The sequence below is a fragment of the Pogona vitticeps genome, chromosome 5 (assembly GCF_051106095.1).
Source record: "Pogona vitticeps strain Pit_001003342236 chromosome 5, PviZW2.1, whole genome shotgun sequence".
NCBI classification, from domain to species: domain Eukaryota; kingdom Metazoa; phylum Chordata; class Lepidosauria; order Squamata; family Agamidae; genus Pogona; species Pogona vitticeps.
Window position 1 is genome coordinate 115,375,193 of NC_135787.1, and position 21,723 is coordinate 115,396,915.

Sequence of the window (21,723 nt, forward strand, 5' to 3'; positions counted from 1 at the left end):
TGATGACCTCGCCAGGCTTACACAATGTCGTTTACAGCAACAGGATTACCGTCATTAGAAATGTGGCTGAAAAAATGAAGGAACTACTAAAGTGGCATTTGAAAGGGACAGTCAAAAGACTGAGATCTTTCAGAACACAAAGACACTAAAAGCCACACTAACAGAAGCTCAGTTATAGGATCAATGTTCATGTGCATATGATTCCAACTATGATGCTTTTGAGGAGTTGGGGCTTTTTCTTTCTTTTTTAAACCATTGTGCATCTGCATATTGCACATCCATGGCCAGAAAAGACCAAGAAATGGTTGGACAGAGGGGGAGCTGTGAAGATGGAGGGCCACAGAAATAAATGAATGAGAAAAGAACTAAATGGGGAAAAAGAGAAAGGATGTAGTAGTTGTTGTGAATGGAGCACTGCAATCCTTTGGGCAGGAAACATTGTCTTGCCCACCTTAAAGCAGGAAACCCTGGAACACTCACTGATCCAATAATCTGAAGCAGTTTTAGTGTATCAGGGCACACTGCCCCACCCCCGTGAGAAGTGTCAAGAGAACTATTGGAGAAAACAGGACTTCTTCCAGAAAATGAACATACTGTATGGGGGAAGTGTTACAAAAATAATCAGAATGAATGAATGTATATGCCTTTTGCTTTAGCAAAATGTTGAATAAAGACATCAAAATCGAGGATTATAAAATTATTCATATCCAGGAGAGATGCAGAGCATGGCAGAAAGGTTTCCCCCCCCCTCCATCTCTAATACAGTACGTAATACTAAATAGAACCCGGGGTCACCTCACAAAGTTTGATAGCAGGAGATTCAGCACACAGTTGAACTATTTCACCACTACAACGTACTGCTTACCATCAATACACTAAATATAACCATTTTCAATTTTGATTTAAAAACAAAACAAAAAGCATAACAGAGACTCAAACTTTTTCAAAATTGTATCATCTGGATCTATGTTTCTCTCCAGAAATTCAGCAATGATAAACAAAAGCTGAAAGGAATAAGTAGGGTGTAAGTTGTATTACTGGAGCTACCTAATTCACAGGGCTATTAATACCGCTGCAGCTTGTTGTGATGCAACAAACTCCCACCCTTTTCTGAGAACAGAGCAGGCAGTCCTCACAGGCAGCAACGAGCTGTCCTTTATAAAAGTTGCTGAAGCCTTGCATACTTCCTCCCTGGGCTTGCTTCTCAGAAAAGATGAAGCTCGTATATACCCTTTTGCTCCAGACAGCTTTGCTGCTTTTCACAAATGGATCTACTGTGCCGGACGATAGCACAGATGCTGTTGGAGAAGAAAGGCTGACTGATGCTTGTCCTATAAAGCTGAAAACTAGCGGGAAATGTGATGGAGAGGAATGCCCTTATCAGGTTAACTTGCCTCCAATGACCCTCCAGCTACCCAAACAGTTTCGACTGATTGAAAAGACTCTCAAAGAAGTTCAGAATCTTAAGGAAGTTGTAAACAAGCTGAAGAAGTCCTGCCAAGATTGCAAGCTGCAGGCGGATGACAACCAAGAAAGAGACAGCCATGAGTTCCTGCCACCTGGCACAGACGACAGTTCAAGAGATTACAGCAAAATACAAGACAACAGAGTCAGAGAACTGCACAGCAAGGTTTCTAGGCTGTCAGCCAGCCTGAAGAATGCAAGGAACCAGATCTATTCTTTACAGGGTCGCTTGGAGCAAATGAGCCTGGTAAACATGAACAACGTGGAGAACTTTGTTGACAACAGAATCGCCAACCTGACATTCGCTGTGAACAATCTGAGTGATAAGTGTTCTTCAAACTGTCCAGCCACACAACCAAGTACAGGTAAGTCCATTTTTACCATTTCAGGAATGCTGCTCATACTGGAAGAATTAGAACAGCATGAGAGGGGAAGAAATTTACATAGAACACCATGTTATTTAAGAATGATGTTATATTTGGATACAGAGGAAACAGTAGAGAAGTACGATTCATTGCACTGATAGTGAAAGGGACACATAATATACAGTAGCATCATCTTTTCGGCCAAGAAGAGGGAAGCTTTGACATGAATGATTACAGCTGTCATTTAACTTTTAAGTTGAACCAGACTTCCAGATATGTAATTGGTGGAGATAGACATCGCTGCCTACCCTGCAATGTTCTGCAATCCATCTGAATGTTCAGAGGCATCTTTTGATGCGCCCAGGGGCATGTGTTCCCACATGGTGCGACCAGTTACACAAATATTTTGCCTATTTTGCCATTGGCTAGAGTTGGACCAGAAAGAGTACCTTTTAGACAGAGATGGGGGACATGTCCAGAAATACCAGCCAACAAGCGAATTGTAAGAGACCATGGGAGTTGTAGTCCCAAGCATCAGGAGGGACAAAAAATTCCCACATGTGGCGTTCCAACTGTGGATGCTGCCTCAGCAACTTGACAAGATGCTGGTAGTATGCTTGGTCACACACAACTGGGATCATGTCGGATTACCAGTGCAGCCTTCACAGGTGGTGCCCCACAAATGCATACATATTGAACAGATACTAGTCAGTTTTTTAAGGTTCAGCCCTGAAGTACAGAAGAGGACAGATGCCAAAATGAAGGTTTTAGTTTTACTGGGGGCTGCAGTCACATTTATACGTACACAATTTCAGTTCAGAGACAAAGCATTAAACAAATACATTTCTTGTACAGGGGTAAGAGTGTGGTGGTTATACTTAGGATTTTGTATTGTGTGGTTTTTTTCAAACCATTTACACTGTAGTTTGAACAGCTGAACACTGTTTCATCTACAGCTTGTCATGATTGCATTAGATTTCCTTCAAACCATTTACTACACACAGAGGTATTATTAACTGTCTCAGTTTTATATTAGCTTACAGTTGTATACATTTTAACAAACAACTTAAATTCTCTTTGAAATGTTATTGTCTATTAGTGTAGAAAATGTTAATAAATAACCTGTCACATTATATAAATTTGGGAGTATAAAAGTAGGTGTAGACTTACAGATAGATGGCAGAAAGGATTATATTTTACAGCCGTGTTCATATAAATTTAAACAGCATTAATATATTCCAAATGGACAGCACATGATATATGGAGAATGGAATCTTGGCAAATTTATACACAAAAGAAAATGAAATTTATATTGGCTATGATTTCCCTCTGAGAAAGTAGTTTCGGTGTGACATTTAAAATTATTTTATTTATTTATTTATTTATTTATTTAATTTATATGCCGCCCACTCTACCCAAAGGTCCCTGGGCGGCTCACAACAATTAAAATTCAATGCAATAAAATAAAATAATTAAAATACAGTTAAAATACAATTAAAATACAATTAAAAATACAATTAAAATTGCCATCATTAAGACCCACAGTTAATGTTATTTCAATTAAAAGCCTTCTGGAACAGGAAGGTTTTGACCTGGCGTCGAAATATCATCAGTGTCGGCGCCAGGCGAATTTCAGTTGGGAGGGCGTTCCATAGTCTGGGGGCAGCTGCCGAGAAGGCCCTTTGTCTACAAGCCATCCCTCTTACCTCCTTGAGGGATGGCTCTTTCAAAAGGGCCCCCTGGCTAGATCTTAACAGCCTGGTAGGCTCATATGGAAGGAGGCGGTCCTTCAAGTATCCAGGGCCCAAGCCGTTTAGGGCTTTATATGTCAAAACAAGCACTTTGAATTGGGCCCGGACAGCAACTGGTAACCAGTGTAAATTATACAGAATCGGCTTGATGTGCTCTCTGGCGGCCCCACCACTCACCAGCCGCGCAGCTCGATTCTGGACCAGTTGCAGTCGCCGGACCGTCTTCAAAGGCAGCCCCACGTAGAGCGCATTGCAATAATCAATACGAGATGTTACCAGTGCATGTGTAACTGTCATGAGACTCCGCTCGTCCAGGTAGGGCCGTAGCTGGTATAGTTTCCGCAGCTGGAGGAAGGCGCCCCTGGCCACCGAGTCCACCTGGGCTTCCAGTGTTAGACTGGGGTCCAGGAGCACCCCCAAGCTGCAGACCCTGTCCCTTAGGGGGAGTGTAACCCCATTCAGGACAGGGAAGTGGCCCTCCAACCTGTCCAGCGAAGCACCCACTAACAGCACTTCCGTCTTGTCTGGATTGAGTTTCAATTTATTAACCCTCATCCAGTCCATTATCAGGTCCAGACACGAGTTCAGCACAGAAACCGCCTCACCTGGATTGGTGGAAAACGAGAGGTAGAGCTGAGTGTCGTCAGCATATTGCTGACTCCTCAGCCCAAACCTCCTGATGACCTCTCCCAGCGGTTTCATGTAGATGTTAAACAGCATGGGGGACAGTATCGAGCCCTGAGGAACCCCATGACATAACTGCCATGGGGCAGAGCAACTGTCCCCCAGCACCACCCTCTGGATACGGTCAGCTAGGAAGGAGCGGAACCACCGTAAAACAGTGCCCCCAACTCCTAACCCAGCCAGCCTATCCAGAAGGACACCATGGTCGATGGTGTCGAAAGCCGCTGACAGGTCCAGGAGTATCAACAGGGTCACACTCCCCCTGTCTCTCTCCCGGCAAAGGTCATCATACAGGGCGACCAAGGCTGTCTCTGTACTAAAACCCGGCCTGAAACCCGATTGAAATGGATCCAGAAAATCCGTTTCATCCAGCAGCGCCTGGAGTTGCCCGGCCACAACCCGCTCCAACACCTTGCCCAAATAAGGGAGGTTCGCCACTGGTCGGTAGTTAATCACCAGCCTTGGATCCAGGTTAGGCTTTTTAAGGAGTGGTCGAATTACCGCCTCTTTCAAGGCGGTAGGGACCACTCCCTCTCTCAGAGAGGCGTTCACAGCCTCCTGGACCCAAGTGCGAACCCCCCTGGCAGATCTTCCAATTAGCCAAGATGGGCAAGGGTCGAGCGGCGTGGTGGTAGAACGGACAGATCCAAGCACCCTGTCCACATCCTCGGGTCTCAACAATTGAAACTCATCCATTAAAGTTTGACCTAAGCACGGCCCGCTGGACACATCTTCCGATTTTGCAGTAACAGTGGAGTCCAGCCCACTGCGAATCTGAGCGATTTTTTCCTCAAAATGAATAGCAAACTCATCACAGCGAGCTGATGAGCAGTCCGGGACCTCCACCGGGTTTCCCGGTTGAAGAAGATCCCGGACCACCCGAAACAGCTCTGCTGGACGACATTCTGAGGAAGCAATACGGCTGGAGAAATATTGCCGTTTCGCCAGCCGTATTGCCACGAAATAGGCCCGATAATGGGCTCTAAGTCGTGTTCGATCGGATTCCCAGCGGGACTTCCTCCACCTGCGCTCTAGCCGTCTCCCCTCTTGCTTCATCGCCCGCAGTTCAGAAGTATACCAGGGAGCTGTCTGGGCTCGGCGAGCAGGGAGAGGGCGCTTAGGCGCAATCGTGTCAACCGCCCGGGTCATCTCCCTATTCCATAGGGTGACCTGAGCTTCGACAGGAGCGCCAACCATATCAGACGGATACTCCCCCAGAGCATTCAGGAAACCATCCGGATCCATTAGTCTCCGGGGGCGGATCATCTTAATCGATCCCCCACCCTTGCAGAGGGAAGAAGAAGCTAATAGACTAAATTTGACCAGGAAGTGGTCTGACCATGACAATGGGGTCACGACCAGCCCCTCCACATCCAAACCACCACCTTCCAGTCCCGTTGTGAAAACCAGGTCCAAGGTGTGGCCCTTCTCATGTGTCGGGCCGATGACACATTGAGACAGCCCCATGGTTGTCATGGCGGCCATGAAGTCCTGAGCTGCCCCAGTCAAGGCAGCCTCAGCATGGATGTTGAGGTCCCCCAGCACCAGCAGCCTGGGAGTCCTCAACACCAGGTCCGAGACTGCCTCCGTCAGCTCAGGTAGGGAGACTGTTGGTACGCAGCAGGGTGGGCGGTACACCAACAGAATCCCTAATCTGTCTCGTGAGCCCAACACACAATACAGGCCCTCAAGACCTCCTCTCAAAGGGATAGGAAGCCTGGTCAAGGAGATAGAACTCCTATAGACCATAGCAACTCCCCCTCCCCGACCCTCTGAGCGACACTGGTGCTGGACTGAGTACCCAGGAGGACACAGCTGGGAGAGGGGGACACCACCTTCCTCTCCCACCCAGGTCTCAGTAATGCACGCCAGGTCAGCCCCCTCATCCAGAATTACATCATGGATGAGGGCAGTTTTGTTTTGTACTGACCTGGCGTTCATCAGCAGCACTGTGTGGCTCAAGGGTTTGCTGATATGGTCGCCTGATACCATTTGGTTGGAGGTAGGACTAGAAGAGGGGATAGATGTAAGATATCTAACCTCTCTTCTCCTACGCGGGCATGTTCTACCCCCACCACCATTCCTTCCCCTACCCAGCACCACCTCAATGGCTGCCCCCTCCAACGCCCTCCCCCCTTCCTGTTCCATCAGGTCCACTGTGGGTCTCTATGCAACCTGATGGCAATTAGTAATACTAACAATTAAAACAAACAAACAAGAACAAACCCACACACCCTTCTAATGCCCCTTCTCCCCTCCCAGCCAGGTGGCTGGTGTTGAGGAAGGGGTGGGTTTGCCCAAAGCAACAGCAGCAGCAGCAGCAGCAGGGTCCCGGTCCTGAAGGGCAGGGGAGTGCAGGCCAAAAATAATCCCAGGCACTGTCTCTCACCCAGTGCCTGGGGATGGCAGATGTTACCAGCGACTCCCCCGAAGACAGGAACGTTGCTCTCAGAGGGCCCTGGCACCGGCTTCTTGCTTTTAAAGCTTCCCTCCCCTCCCAGCCAGGTGGCTGGTGTTGAGGAAGGGGTGGGTTTGCCCAAAGCAACAGCAGCAGCAGCAGCAGCAGGGTCCCGGTCCTGAAGGGCAGGGGAGTGCAGGCCAGAAATACTCCCAGGCACTGTCTCTCACCCAGTGCCTGGGGACGGCAGATGTTACCAGCGACTCCCCCAAAGACAGGAACGTTGCTCTCAGAGGGCCCTGGCACCGGCTTCTTGCTTTTAAAGCTTCCCTCCCCTCCCAGCCAGGTGGCTGGTGTTGAGGAAGGGGTGGGGTTGCCCAAAGCAGCAGCAGCAGCACCAGCAGCAGCAGGGTCCCGGTCCTGAAGGGCAGGGGAGTGCAGGCCAGAAATACTCCCAGGCACTGACTCTCACCCAGTGCCTGGGGATGGCAGATGTTACCAGCGACTCCCCCGAAGACAGGAACGTTGCTCTCAGAGGGCCCTGGCACCGGCTTCTTGCTTTTAAAGCTTCCCTCCCCTCCCAGCCAGGTGGCTGGTGTTGAGGAAGGGGTGGGTTTGCCCAAAGCAGCAGCAGCAGCAGGGTCCCGGTCCTGAAGGGCAGGGGAGTGCAGGCCAAAAATACTCCCAGGCACTGTCTCTCACCCAGTGCCTGGGGACGGCAGATGTTACCAGCGACTCCCCCAAAGACAGGAACGTTGCTCTCAGAGGGCCCTGGCACCGGCTTCTTGCTTTTAAAGCTTCCCTCCCCTCCCAGCCAGGTGGCTGGTGTTGAGGAAGGGGTGGGTTTGCCCAAAGCAGCAGCAGCAGCAGCAGCAGGGTCCCGGTCCTGAAGGGCAGGGGAGTGCAGGCCAAAAATACTCCCAGGCACTGTCTCTCACCCAGTGCCTGGGGACGGCAGATGTTACCAGCGACTCTCCCGAAGACAGGAACGTTGCTCTCAGAGGGCCCTGGCACTCTGAGAGAGAGATTACATTCTCTCTCTCTCTCTCTCTCTCTCTCTCTCTCTCTCTCACTCACTCACTCACTCACTCACTCACACACACACACACACACACACACACACACACACTCGCACTCGCACACACTCACACACACACGTTTAAATTGCAGTACTGCAGTCAAGGCTCTGCTCATGACCTGAGTTTGATCTTGACGGATTCAGGTAGCCAGCACAAGGTTGACTCATCCTTCCAAGGTTGGGAAAATGTGTTTGCTGGGGGGGGGGGCAAAGTGTGTTTGTATAATTATGTTGTGAACAATCCACAGAGCATTTTAATACTACGGAGCGGTACAACTCAAAACAACATGAGTTATGGGTGACATCTCTCATCAGAATTGGGCTGTTATTTGCAGCTGGGGACTCCTGTCACAGTAAGCTGGAGCTGTAGACAATCCTGCCTTCTACGTTTCCGAGCATTGTTGTTTTTTTTCCAAAGATCCTGCCTTCTCCTGATGCGCTCAAAGGAGAATAGCCTCAGTTTCAACATTTTTGCCTCCAGAGATAGTTCAAGTTTGATTCGATCTAGGACCCACTTGTTTTGTCTTTCTTGCAGCCCAGGATACCTGCAAAGCTTTCCCCCCAGCATCATACTTCAAACAAATCAATTTTTTCCTATCAACTTTCTTAACTGTACAGCTTTCAAACCCATACATGGTGGCTAGAAATGCAAAAGTGTGGATGATCTTGGTCTCTAGTCACACATCCTTATACTTGATTATCTTTTCTAATTCCTTCATTGCTGCAGTCTCCATTTGGATTGACACTTTGTATTTAAATTGTTGGGGGACGCATGAATTAAAGTATCAGGTTCACATATTACAGTAAGAAGTAAACCACAGGAAATAGGTATGTTCTTTGTTCAGCCACACTTGTAACACAGAGAGAAAAACTACAGGTGTTGTTCACTATAACCCAAAATTCTGAAGAACCTAGTCTTATTGTGACATCCAGATACATCTCCCTTTTTCTTTTTTCTCCCTTTTTCTTCTTTTCTTCCTTTCCCATCTTGGACTCTGTGATTAATCTGGATTTTACCTTAGTTTATTTTTATGTTATATGTAAACTGCCCAGAGTAGACACATTCTAGATGGGCGGTATATAAATTGAATAAATAAATAAAATACTGTAGTGTTTTGCATTTCACATGGTAAGTTTTTCAAGAATAGCTATGTCTATTTATTTCAATGCGATAAATCCCACCCCCAAGATGTAGTTGCACATTTATTTGCTTTAAATAGATTTCAACAGAAAAAAAGCAGCTGTCAAATGCAGTGGACATTTCTGACGAATATCGCACAGGAAAAGAGTCAGCAGATCACAGATTAAGCAACAGAACTGCACAAAAAGAAACAACAAGGACTCCTGTGACTAACATGTTTCTTTGGCTTGAGCTTTCATAAATTGTATTCCACCTCTTCAGAGGCATCTGAACTTTTATGCAAAGCAAAACTTGTTTGTCTCTAAGGTGACATAAGACTGCTGATTTTGTCATGACACAATTTTTGACTTAACACAACTATTATTTTTTTTATTACCATGTTTCTCCGAAAATAAGACAGGGTTTTACGTATATTAATTTTTGTTCCAAAAAATGCCTTAGGGCTTATTTTCAGGGGATGTTTTATTTTTCTTAATGTACAGTACAACAATCTATGTTTATTCAAATACAGTCATGTCATCTTCTTCTGGTTGCTACACAATGGTGGAGGGTGGAGTTTCACTTAACTATGGCTTATTTTTGGGGTAGGGCTTATATTACAAGCATCCTGGAAAATCATACTAAGGATTATTTTCAGGTTAGGTCTTATTTTCGTGGAAACAGAATAGTTTTATTTGTACGTTGCATTTCTCCCAGCAAAGGGACCCAAGGCAGCTCACAGCATTAAAAGTCACACAACTAAAACACAATACGTCAATGAGGGTCCGGCTCTTGAAGCCAGACCATCCACTTACATGCCCTGCTGTGGCACCGGTCTCGCTCATCCTTCCAATCATGCCCGGAGCACTGATCTCTTCCCGCTCAGCTGGCCACTCAGCAGCCATGCAGAGAGACTTGTCCTCCTGCCTCCTGCCTGGAGTGGCCAGCTAAGCAGGAAGAGAGAGGCACTCCAGGTGTGATTGGAAGGATGAGCAGGAACGGTGCCACAGCAGGATGCGCGAGTGGAGAGTCCGGCCCCAGGGGCCACACCCTCATTACATGAAGCTGCATGGGGATATTCGTATTCATATATGAATAAGAATACTCCAACTCTAATCAGGGGTCATCAGAACCTTTAAGGTTCATTGGACACAGTAGTGTACAGAAAGGATTGTCAACATTATGGAAGACAACCCTGATCTCTCTCTCTCTCTCTGAGAGAGAATCAACTGATGATGCTATGTAGTTATGTTTTGGGGGGCATAAGAATTATACATGGGTTTTGAACTACAGGGGGGTCCAGGGCTCCTAACTCTAGCATTGTTAATGGAAAAAGTATACATATATTGGTCACATCTGTATGAAAATATACTTGCGAAGCCTACTATTATGAGTAGGTAAGAAGATAACACATATTATCTTCAGGAAACACCTGGAAGAATTACCTTTTTGAATAAAATAACATGTTACATTCTTGCTCAGCTCACTGTCCAAATGCATTTCCACTCCAAAACCCCAACGGATATGTAATATCATTTTGACAGGAAACCAGTGTCATGTTCATAAATGACATGGCACAAAGTGTCATTTGTACATAATTGTTTGAGGCAGCTAGGAAAAACACTGATGTTTTGACCCCAAAAAACAATAGGCAACTATAGCCAACTTTAGTCCAATCTTCTTGAAAATAAAAATACTCTGCTTATTCTGTAATAAAGCTGACTTATAGTAGCCACTAAAATCATATGAGCAACTTTCTTGAAGCACTACACAGAGGAGGACTCATCACACAGATCACTTATTTAACAGGTGGTGCAAATATTTAGAGCTTTCACATACAGCTAAGTAAGAATATGCATGTTTGTCTCAGAGGCTCCCAACAGCATACCTCATTGGCTCCTAGATCTTTTATGAAAGAGGCCCATCCTCTGTTTGGTGTCCTCCTATCAGCTCCACCTTTTGTCCTGGATGGAACAGGTCCACCACTGTAGGGGTCCATGAGGATCAGAGTATGTTTAATACATGAGGACGATTCTTGTAAAAAAAATGTTCACCTCTATGGAGATTTCGTAGATTTAGGATTTCTGAGGTTCTATCAAACAGAGCTTTTTAAAACCAAAATGAACAATCACCAATAAACTGAAACCGACAGATACCCATTTTGTTGTCTTTTACATCCGTATTTATAAGTTAAAGGATCTTGTGAAGTATAATACCTTTGCTGTCCTTTCTACCTGTCTGTCTAGGTATTCAGCTTCTGCAAGGAGACTGTTCCAATTATTATGCAGCAGGCAAACGGCATAATGGAATTTACAGAATTGCTCCTGATTCAAGAAATAATAGTTTTGATGTATACTGTGAAATGGAATCTATGGGAGGTGGCTGGACAGTGATACAGATGCGTCAGGATGGCAGTACCAACTTCAACAGAACATGGAATGAATATAAGAATGGCTTTGGAAACCTCAGCAGAGAGTTCTGGCTTGGAAATGACAAAATTCACCTTCTGACCAAAAGCAAGGATATGCAGTTGAGGATTGAACTTGAGGATTTCAATGGAATAAGAGAATATGCAAAATACGAACAATTCTATGTAGCCAATGAATTTCTCAAATATCGCCTAAGCATTAGTGGCTACAGTGGCACAGCTGGGGATGCCTTACATTATAACAAATATTATAACCATGATCAAAAGTTCTTCACTACTCCCGATAAAGACAATGACAGGTATCCATCAGGAAACTGTGGTGCATATTATAGCTCTGGATGGTGGTTTGATGCATGTTTGGCTGCTAACCTGAACGGCAAATATTATCATAAAAAATACAAAGGTGTTCGCAATGGCATTTTCTGGGGTACCTGGCATGGAGTTTCTGATGACAATATTAACAGTTACAGGCAACCTTTTAAAAAGGTCAAAATGATGATCAGACCCAAAAGCTTTATGGCATAAATTAGTAACAAGTACACCAACAATAAAAGGAATACTTTCTCCAATACTGGTACTGTCCCTCCAGTATTTGAGTGCATCTGCTATACTTCCAGTTTGAGTGTCCTTTTCTTCAGAAGAAAAACATCTCTTCCAAAATCACACTGATGAATTTTTTTGTTTAATACTGAATATGTAGGGAATGATTTCTACTTTTTGTACCAAATAATGTTTCAGTATGATCCATGAAAGCACATTCACGTGAGATACTTTTACCATTTTAAAAGAAGTCAGTAAAAGATTAATTCAATATGCATTCTACCACTACAACATCACTTACAGAAGATGTGCCATTCCCCATGTTTATAGAGTTGAGGTGCATAGACTGTTTCGGTTTTCCTCAGCAGTTTAGCTATCACTCCATGAACTCTTCAAAGCTAATGAGTCTAAACTATCTCAAGTGCATGTAGGCTAAGACAAGCATTTGGTTCATTTGTCTGATACTAATTCATCCCCTCCTCATGTAATGTTGGAAGCTAAATTTTCCAGATGATAAAGATACCACTAATACCAGCCATCAATATTCTTTACCCTGGATTATGCCTGACAAAACTCCTCCTCATTTTAAATGGAATTCTATTAAATGGTATTAAGATAGCATAATGAGCCTAGTATTTGTATATCTCAAACTGATTATCATGATACTCACTATCTTAGAAATATTAATGAACATAATTGGTTAGACTCACACTCAGATGATACAGTTACTACTGAAATGAATGAGACAAGTTAGCAATAAATTGCCTTAAATCCCATTTAATGTTAATAGTAATGAAGCCCTAATTTATGAGAGCTGGTATGGTGTAGTCTGGACTAAGACTCAGGCAAACGAGGTTCATTTTTGCTTCTATATGGAAATATGCCCACTAGGGAACAGCAATTGTAAACTGCTCCTTGAGCATCTTACATAGTTCAAGTACCTTATCAGAGTCACTGCAAATTAGAAGTCACAGGACAGCACATAAGAATAAGTCTCGATCTAACCCAAGATTTTCCAGCCCCAGTAGAGCATGTCTGATTTGATACATGAAGAACTGCAATAAAAATTTAAGATGTCTTAAAAGTTCCAGAGGGGAATTGTGACAGTGCAATCATTTGGTCCAGCTACGTCCGCAGCCACTGTATCTCACTTGAAACTCATCTTATAGCAAGAGTAGCTATAGAAAACTTAGCACTGCTAACATGCATTGCATAGCATCTCTTGGTAACTAGGCTACCAGAAGCCTACAATGGGACACAAATGACACAGTGTACTAATGACACAATCCCTTTAGCAGAGAGTGCAACAATATGGGATGATGCTGCCCTGTGTAATCCATGCCTTCCTTCTTCCATACAGAATATGTCAGAAATGGTCCGCCCTGTCTCGTTAGATAGTTCCATGCATCAGTGCATAAACAGGCAAAATCTGATACCTAGAAGCACCCATTCTGTCATTCCGACATGCATTTGGGCCCCGTGACAATCCAAACACAGCTATAGAAAGCAACAGATCCCTGCAAAGCAACCCTTGCGCCTGTTGGAAAGGACTTTGGGATTCTCTTTGTACAAAGATGCTACTATGGCAATATGTTCCTACACTTTGCCACTTTAAGGGGATTTAGGAGCAATCCTATCCTAGTCCAGAATGCAATGTTACATAGGCACAGAATTGCATTGTTAGAGTTCAGCTGGCAATTTAGTGTTGACCATGATATGCACTTAAGTGGCTTCCTCCAAATAATATCTAATGGAAGACTGAATTACAGTTGTCATTTGGATGTATATGCATTTGGATTAGGAACTAGAAGACAGGCTGTTTCCCATTTCAGATTTCTGCACTGAACCTTAGAATTTCTTTTTCTCTTCTAATAAAGATTAGGCAAGGCGCAAACAAAACCTGCAATACGTATTTATCTTCATTTGCTTTGATTAATTTTAATACCCTGGGGTTTTGTCTGTGGACACACAAAGTAGCTTATAAAACTATATAAAAATAAGGCACTAAAACATAATGGTTCTATAGGGGAACCCTGGAGTCATAAAATCTGGATGGTCCCAAACTCAGTTTTCAAAGTTCTACCACTAAATCACCATCTATCCCTTGCCCCTCCGCCCACCCAGGTCCTCTGCAGCTCAGCAGCACATTTTGTTCAATCTGTTACTCCTTTCATTTGCTATTTACCACAAATGATATTTTCTTATGTTTTAAAACATTACTTCAGATAGTTTTGATCTACTGTAACTACTCTCATTTCTTCAGGAATGATTTTCAAAGGTGAAAGAGGTGTATCCATGTGGTTATGCATTTTTTAAAAAATATATTTTTACACAAAAATATTACACACGAAGAATACTGTATAAAATTAATATTTAGAATACAAGAAGCCCTTTAGATTTTGCTTCAGAGTTAGAGCTTTTGTCATGTTATTGTCATTGCCAATAAGTAAAGCTGTATTGATGTATTTGTACATATGTATTTTTAAAGAGGCATACCTAAGTCGAATTGTGTCCTATTGCCCTGAGCAATATCACTGTGTTTCTTCCATTTTAAACATGTGTTTAAACTGGGAAGGAAAATAAATTTTAACAAGAGAGGCAATGTATAGTCTTTGATTCAGATGTCTTCTGATGTCATACATCACCACTGGCAATTACTATTTGCAAGCTATCAAGATGGAAAATAATCCTTTTTACAATGAATAATTGAAAGTAATTGCTTGGCATGATGTGCACTAAAAGATATTTTTCCAAATCATACTGAAGTCTGTGGAAGATTAAACTACAGCTGTAATTTGGGGTTTTTTATACTGCATTTCTACAATGTATAGTGCTTAAAATTTGCATAGTTCCTGAGTGCAATTCTGTCCTCAATGTCAGGAGTAAATGTGGGGATAGTACCTTTTACTGTGCTGAAAAGACTACAGAAGCAGATTCACGAGATGGCTATACTGTTATTTGCTCAGTTCTGGGAGCACCTGATTCATGATGGATTCTATCAATTATTTATTTGCTTTTTTCTGTTCTGCCTTTGCATTTTTGTAATCCATTTTATTTTTAACAACTTGTATAATCCGCTTTTGAGATGCAACACATATTGATATAATATAAAGATTGAGTTGGATAGAAATATCTTAAATACAACAAATAAAACAAACATTACATTAAATAGAATGTCTTTTGATTCTCATATTCAAAATTTATAAAAGAACATAAAATATCAAAATTAAAAACCAACATTTTGAGCTGCCCTTCTTTGGGATTGGGATGTAGACTGATCCTTTCCAATCCTCTGGCCACTGCTGAGTTTTCCAAACTTGCTGGCAATTAAATAATCTTTAGTTGTACTTAAAAAGAAAATTAAAAATACCAAAGATGTTAAAAGTAAAAATATATTAAAGAAAGTAATGTATTTTTCTGTGTATAAAATGACACTTTTCCCTAAAATCATTAGAGGAAAAATTGAGGGTCATTTTATACACGGAAGGAGGCAGAGGCAAGGGAGCAGCCATGCTCAGCCACCTCTCGTGGCTGCCCATTGACTGCTTTCATGACCATCCAATCGCCTCCTCTAGTGCCAGGTCTCACCTCGCTGCCTTGTCCCCTGTCCTAAGGGAGTCCGCAAGTGGCGCTGGAGCCAGTGATCTGGCAGCAGCAGTCAATGGGCAGCAGCAAGAGGTGGCTGAGTGCGGCTGCTTCTTTGCCTCCATCTCCGCCTCCTGCTGTTGCTGCCTCCACTGCTGGGTTGCCTCCACCAGCGCCATTCGCGGTTCAGCATCAGGAGGCGGAGACAGAGGCAAAGGAGCAGCCATGCTTGACTGCCTCTCACTGCTACCCAATAACTGCTGCCGGTGTTGCCAGATCACCTCCTCCAGGGCTACTCACGAGCTCCCTTCGGACAGGGGACAAGGCGGTAGTGTGAGCTGGAGGTAAGCCCCAGCAAGTTGCACTGGAGGAGGTGATCAGGCAGTGGAGGCAGCAGCAGCCAGAGACAGAGACGGAGGAACAGCTGCACTGGGCCACCCCTCATGGCTGCCCATTGACTGCTCCTCCACCTTTGGCAAGAGACAAAATTAGGAGGCTGTCTTATACATTGGGGGGTTGTACACATGGAAAAATACAGTAACTGTCGTAGCCTCTAAGCATATTATTAGACATACACAGAAAAATTACTGTAAGTGCTTACCCCAGCCAAACCAATTAAATTCTATGGAGTAAAATCCATGTTGATTGTTATTGTCAGCATCTGGAAACAAGTTCTTTGATGTGTGGTGCCCAAAGCAGCATGGAGCTGTGATGATGTGATAAACGCCTGTGAGAGTATCTCCTATCTGCACACATTTAAGTCATTTTAACTTCCTTCCATTTTCTTATCTGCATGGTCTACACTTTCTAAGGTCTTGTATGTACAGTCAGTTTTTTTCTATCAAAAATTCTATTGTACCAGCAGTCTTTCTGACTCTAGGGGTCTGTAATTTCGTATTTATCTGATTGCCATTATCATGGTTTTCATAATTGTTTTGGCTGTTGATTTTCCAAGCTTCTAGAACTCTAAAAATCTGTAACCCTAAGCTCTTAGACTAAATGACTCAATGTCATGTTTTAGGACATTAGACAATTGCAAACTCAGATCATTATTATCCTCAGTAGGGTCTACTATTGGACTGGCCAACACTATTTTCATATTTTCATCAAAAACAATTACTCCATTCAACCTTTAGTTTACTTCTGTGCTAAACTGGCAGATATGAATGAAATTCTTCATAGCGCTGTTATCATATCATTGATCTTGTTCTTAGGATTAGCTGGAAAACAGCTGATTGTTTAAAAAAGCAGCCAGTTGTTTAGAAATTCTTGCACCAGTTTTCCACTGCTCCTTTAAGAGTTTCAGTATGATTGTTTTACTCTCCAAAGCCCTTGGTGGAAGACCCATATTTGCCTACAGACAACCTCTCAACCTCTAGCAAATATTAACACACAATGGATCACAAAACAGCAACATTGACAGGGGGACTAAATCTTGCTGCAGACCCAGATGCCAACTCTGCCCACACCTCTATTCTGGCAACACAATTACAAGATCTAACAACACAGCATACAATATTAAAGGCAGCTTCACTTGCTCCTCAGCTAATGTGACCTATGCCATCTTTTGCCAACAATGCCTGTCTGTACTTTACATAGGACAAACAGTACAATCTCTTTTAAAAAGTGTCAACAGTCACAAATTTGATATCAGAAACCACAATACACAGAAACCTGTCTCCAACCATTTCAATCTACCAGGAGACTCAGTGGAAGATTTGAAAGTCACCATTTTTGAACAAAATCATTACAAATCAAGAATACAAGCAGCTGAGATAAAATTTATATACATGACAGACACCCATATAAGTGGATTTAATATAAGCCTAGGTTTCTTAAATCATTATGAATTTAATACAATAGAGCCCTAAAACAAATTACTGCATGTAAACATACCATAACCCAAGAACCAATGAATATTTAGTACGCAACTGACATTTCATTCTCTTTTCATATATCTGATGAAGCAGACATGTCCACAAAAGCTCACACTAAAATATAATAGCTACTCTTTAAGGTACCACATGTTTTTATCTTTGTTTCGCTTTGTTTTGTTTCTTTGGATTTTGCTTGATTAGTATGGTTGTATATTTAATATGTTTTAAGAAACTATTTCTGCTTTTATTGTCATAAGTCTATTTCAAATTTCATTTTACTATAATGAAAAACTGGATAATAGGTCTGCATTTTGCCCAGGCTGCCACTCTTGGTTGTGAAACTATCAATTCTGTCATCCTAGATGTAGATATCAGACTATCAGAAATAATTACTGATACTGATGATATTGAACAAATGCTTATAAACAAAGAAACCTCACATTCCCCCCTCACAAAAGCTGACTATGTATATCTCTTCTGTTATGAGCATATCCTTCTTTTGAACTGAAAACTGTTGGCTTTGAAGAATATTTACAAACTAAGAACAATTACAGCAGATCTTCCTGAAAATTCCCAAGTGATTTCTGAGCAGCAGAAAATACAAGCTTGTCAGTGTAAAGTGTTCATCCACCCTAAGCCCTTGGCACTGAAGAAGGGGGGGAAGCATTAAAGATTTTTGAAAACAGCTAGGAAGGAAAAGTACGAGGCAAAGTGGACAAGAAGGAAGTCCATAACAGGGCTTCTAGTGAAAGCCTTGGTAACTAGCAACTCAATAGTTATGGCAACAATCCATAAATCAGTATCAGAGAGCACATGTTTTCTTTGCAGAAGTTTCCAGGTTCATCCCCCTGGTATTTCCATTGAAAAGGCTCTCTATATCTCTAATTACAAGAATGAAAGTTCTTCATGCCCAAGGAAATGGCGAGGTCAGAGTAGTCCAGGTGCTGGCAAGCTATGGCCTTTCGGATGTTGTTGAATGGCAAATCCCAGCATCCCTCATAATTGGCTGTGGTAGAGAAGATTAATGAAAGTTGCTTTCAAACATCTGGAAGACCAAATGTTGCTGCCCTGAACAGACAGCCAGCAGTCAACTGGAGAAGACAGAGTGGGCTGCTTATACCAGTAGTAATGCAAGAACACTTCTTCTTGGGCATTTAAAACCACAAATAATGAACATGCATTGGGGGTAGGAAACTTCGCAGCATGCTCCACCATCACCCATGCATGTGGATCAAAACATCTGGAAACAGCTCCTTCACACACAGCAATACATGCAGAGGATCCTCTCTAAACTAGTGGGAATCCTGCCTCTTCAGTGGGTAAGGATTTATGCACATGGGCTATCTCCGAATTATCCAGTGACCATACATAAGGAAGGTGAAGAGTCTGCCACCTCCCATGTTATCCCTGGCCTGGAATTCATGGAAAGGTTTCATTTAAGAAAGCTTTATATACTCATTTGTTCAAGGCAGTTTAAGTTTTGGATGGACACCGTGCATTTCTATTAGCATACTCCAAGGATTTATTCAAGAAAGACACTATGTTTGAAGATGTCAGGGCTAATATGATCTCAAAAAGAAGTCTCCTTAAGACATGAAGCTGCAAACCATTTCCTGTTACTGGGAGTGGGTTGCTTCTTATATCCTACAATTGCCTGTATTCATGTGCCACAGTGTTACAGACGTTAAGATGAGATAAAATGATTTGCAGTAAAACAGCTAGCCACACCTAAAACAACATGTTTTAGATTAACGACCACAAATCTTGTTCTCTGTTAAAAGGCTGGGTGAATCTAACAAACATTATAGCAGGGATGTGTCTGGCGGTATATACAGTATAAGAGCAACACTTATGAATCAAGTGTAAGCTTTAAAACTTCAGCTTTGCAAAAATAGGTTGGGGATTCAAGAGGAAAAACCATGGGCCATATATAAAAAAGACTTAATAAACAGAATGAGATTCACCAAAGTACATTATTTCAATCTGGCATGTATTTAAGAATAAAGGATGGTAATGGGAAGATACTGCAGTTATGGATTCTTCCTACTATGCTAAATACAGTGGTGCCTCGCATAACGTTTTTAATTGGTTCCAAAATAAAAAACCTTATGCGAAAAAAACTTTATGCGAAACACCATTTCCCATAGAGATGCATTGGAAACCGGTTAATCCGTTCCAATAGGCACGGATTGCCGTCCTTAAGCGAAAAAACCCATAGGAAACATCGTTAAACGATACAATGTATCCTCCATTGGAATGTATTGTAGCTGACTCAATAGGTTTCAATGGCTTTGCGAAGTCAATTTTTGCAAAATTAAGTGTGTCATAAAAGGGTCAAAAATGGTTTTAAATGCTTGGATTAGCTTCTGCACCCTCTAAAACGGATGCAAAAGTTAATTTGGCTTTGATCTGACTTTTCGTTAATTAATGGTGAATTTTTTCCCCCCAACTTTTGACAGCTGTCAAAATCTGACAGCTCCATTATTTCCTATGGGGGAAGAAAAAATTCACAAAAAATTAATGAAGACTCAGCAACTGTTCTAAATTCTTGGGTTCGTTAGAGGACCCCCTAAGTTGTGTGCAAACCTGATTTGGCTTTGATCTGAACTTTCATTAATTTTTTGTAAATTGTTTTCTCCCCCATAGGAAAGCATGGAGCTGTCAGATTTTGACAGGTCCATTGGTTCCTATGGGCCAAAAAACAAAAATTCACAAAAAATTAACGAAACGTCAGATCAAAGCCAAATCAGGTTTGCACATGACTTAAGGGGTCCTCTAACGAATCCAAGCATTTAGAACCGTTTTGGACCCTTCTAAGACACTTTTTAAATTGAAAACAAAAAAAACGTTAAGCGAAGCATGGTCCCAAAAACGCTATGCGAAAATCGCCCATAGGGAAAAACGTTATACGAAGCACAATCTGCCTCTGAAAAAATAAACGTTAAGCGAAAAAAACGTTAAACGAAGCAAACGTTAAGCGAGGCACCACTGTACTATGGAATGAGTTAAAATAGCACAAGAAAGGGATCTAAGCAGAGGCTGAAAGGAAATGCTGATGTTCTATTGTAGGGATGAGGGCAAGAAGAGAGTTACAGTTATAATTGTCTTGCACCTCCGTAGAAGTCTTAACAAAAGTTAATATAAGCCTTTGCAAATAAAGAGGGAAGAAATAATGATACTGAGAATACGGAAATTTTTCCTTTGGCATCAGTAATGTTTTGCATTTACAGTTTTGCATCTCTGCCAAAGTTTGAAATTCCAAAAGAGGATTAAACAAGGTCCTCCCCAGTTTTGAAGCAACCATACCCTTTCACTCTATTTCATCTATGATTTAAACCAAGTAGGAGAATAAGCACAATTATTTTAATGCCTACAGTTATCCCATCCATCTAACTACTGAAAGAAAACACATTAATATTGCCATCTGATGATCTGCCTTTGTTTCCGAAATCCGTTTGTCATAAATCTGTACATTTGACATGCAATTGTACAATGTCCCCACCCCCAACCCAAGCATGGGGACGTGATGTTTTTATCAGTCACAAAATAAAGCTCTGGTGGATGCCATCTGCCCTAAAAGAGAGTGGGTAGAAATTGGATGGATTTTTAACCTTTTCTCTTGTGATGCTCTTCTGCTGAAAAGCACAGACACCCTGCAATTTTTAAGAATGCCAGGTCAAACAAACACACACACACAAAAAACAAGGTTTGGTCCTTAAAAATGGGTTTTTCAAATATGAACTCCATAGCACTTCTGATACAGCAAAAACTGTTTTTCTACAAATTATGTCAAAACAATATAATTTTGAATCTTGATAATGTAACATTCAGAACATCAAACCTTTTAAGATAGGATAGACAGGAATAACAGCTGCTAGATGTGAAGATCAGCAAAGCAAAACTCTTTTCCTAATCTAGACATACCAAACCAAGGTACCTTACCATGTTCAAATTTTCATTTTTACAAATTTTGTTCAATAGAAAACTACAGAAAGTCCTCTCTACATCCAGAATATTTGAGACCAGCAGGTTTAATGTTGGGGTTAAATAGAGAAGACCCTGTTTACATTGAAAACTGTCAGATTAAACCACTTTAACAGACAACTGTAAGGATAAATAAGATAAGTCCATTAAGTCCATTAAGAATACTGAAGAAATTATTATTAACAATTAGTTGAACAGACTTTTCAGTTACACAGACTCTTTTATGTTATCAGGTGGGGGAAAGTGTGGCCCTCCAGAGATTGATAGACTGCTGCTTTCCTCAGTCTTAGCTATCATAATCAATACTGATGGATGACAGGGGATAAAATACAACAATTTGTGGAGGGCAATAGATTTCCCACTTCTGCTGCATACAAAGTTATGTATATATGTAGAGCAATCACTCTAATTTAAAATTATAAGCATCCGGGATAGCTCTATTCAGAAGA

General features: G+C 42.2%; 2 protein-coding genes across 3 annotated transcripts in view; one reads left to right on the plus strand and one right to left on the minus strand.

Annotated features, from left to right (window-relative positions):
* CCDC146 (coiled-coil domain containing 146) overlaps positions 1 to 21,723 on the minus strand; it is a 112,626-nt gene that overhangs the window by 51,025 nt on the left and 39,878 nt on the right. The window lies entirely within an intron of this gene.
* FGL2 (fibrinogen like 2) lies at positions 604 to 14,997 on the plus strand. Its single transcript, XM_020790013.3, has 2 exons — positions 604 to 1,829; positions 11,107 to 14,997. Exons 1-2 carry the CDS (start codon positions 1,214 to 1,216, stop codon positions 11,811 to 11,813), a joined length of 1,323 nt encoding a protein of 440 aa, XP_020645672.3. The 5' UTR covers positions 604 to 1,213; the 3' UTR covers positions 11,814 to 14,997.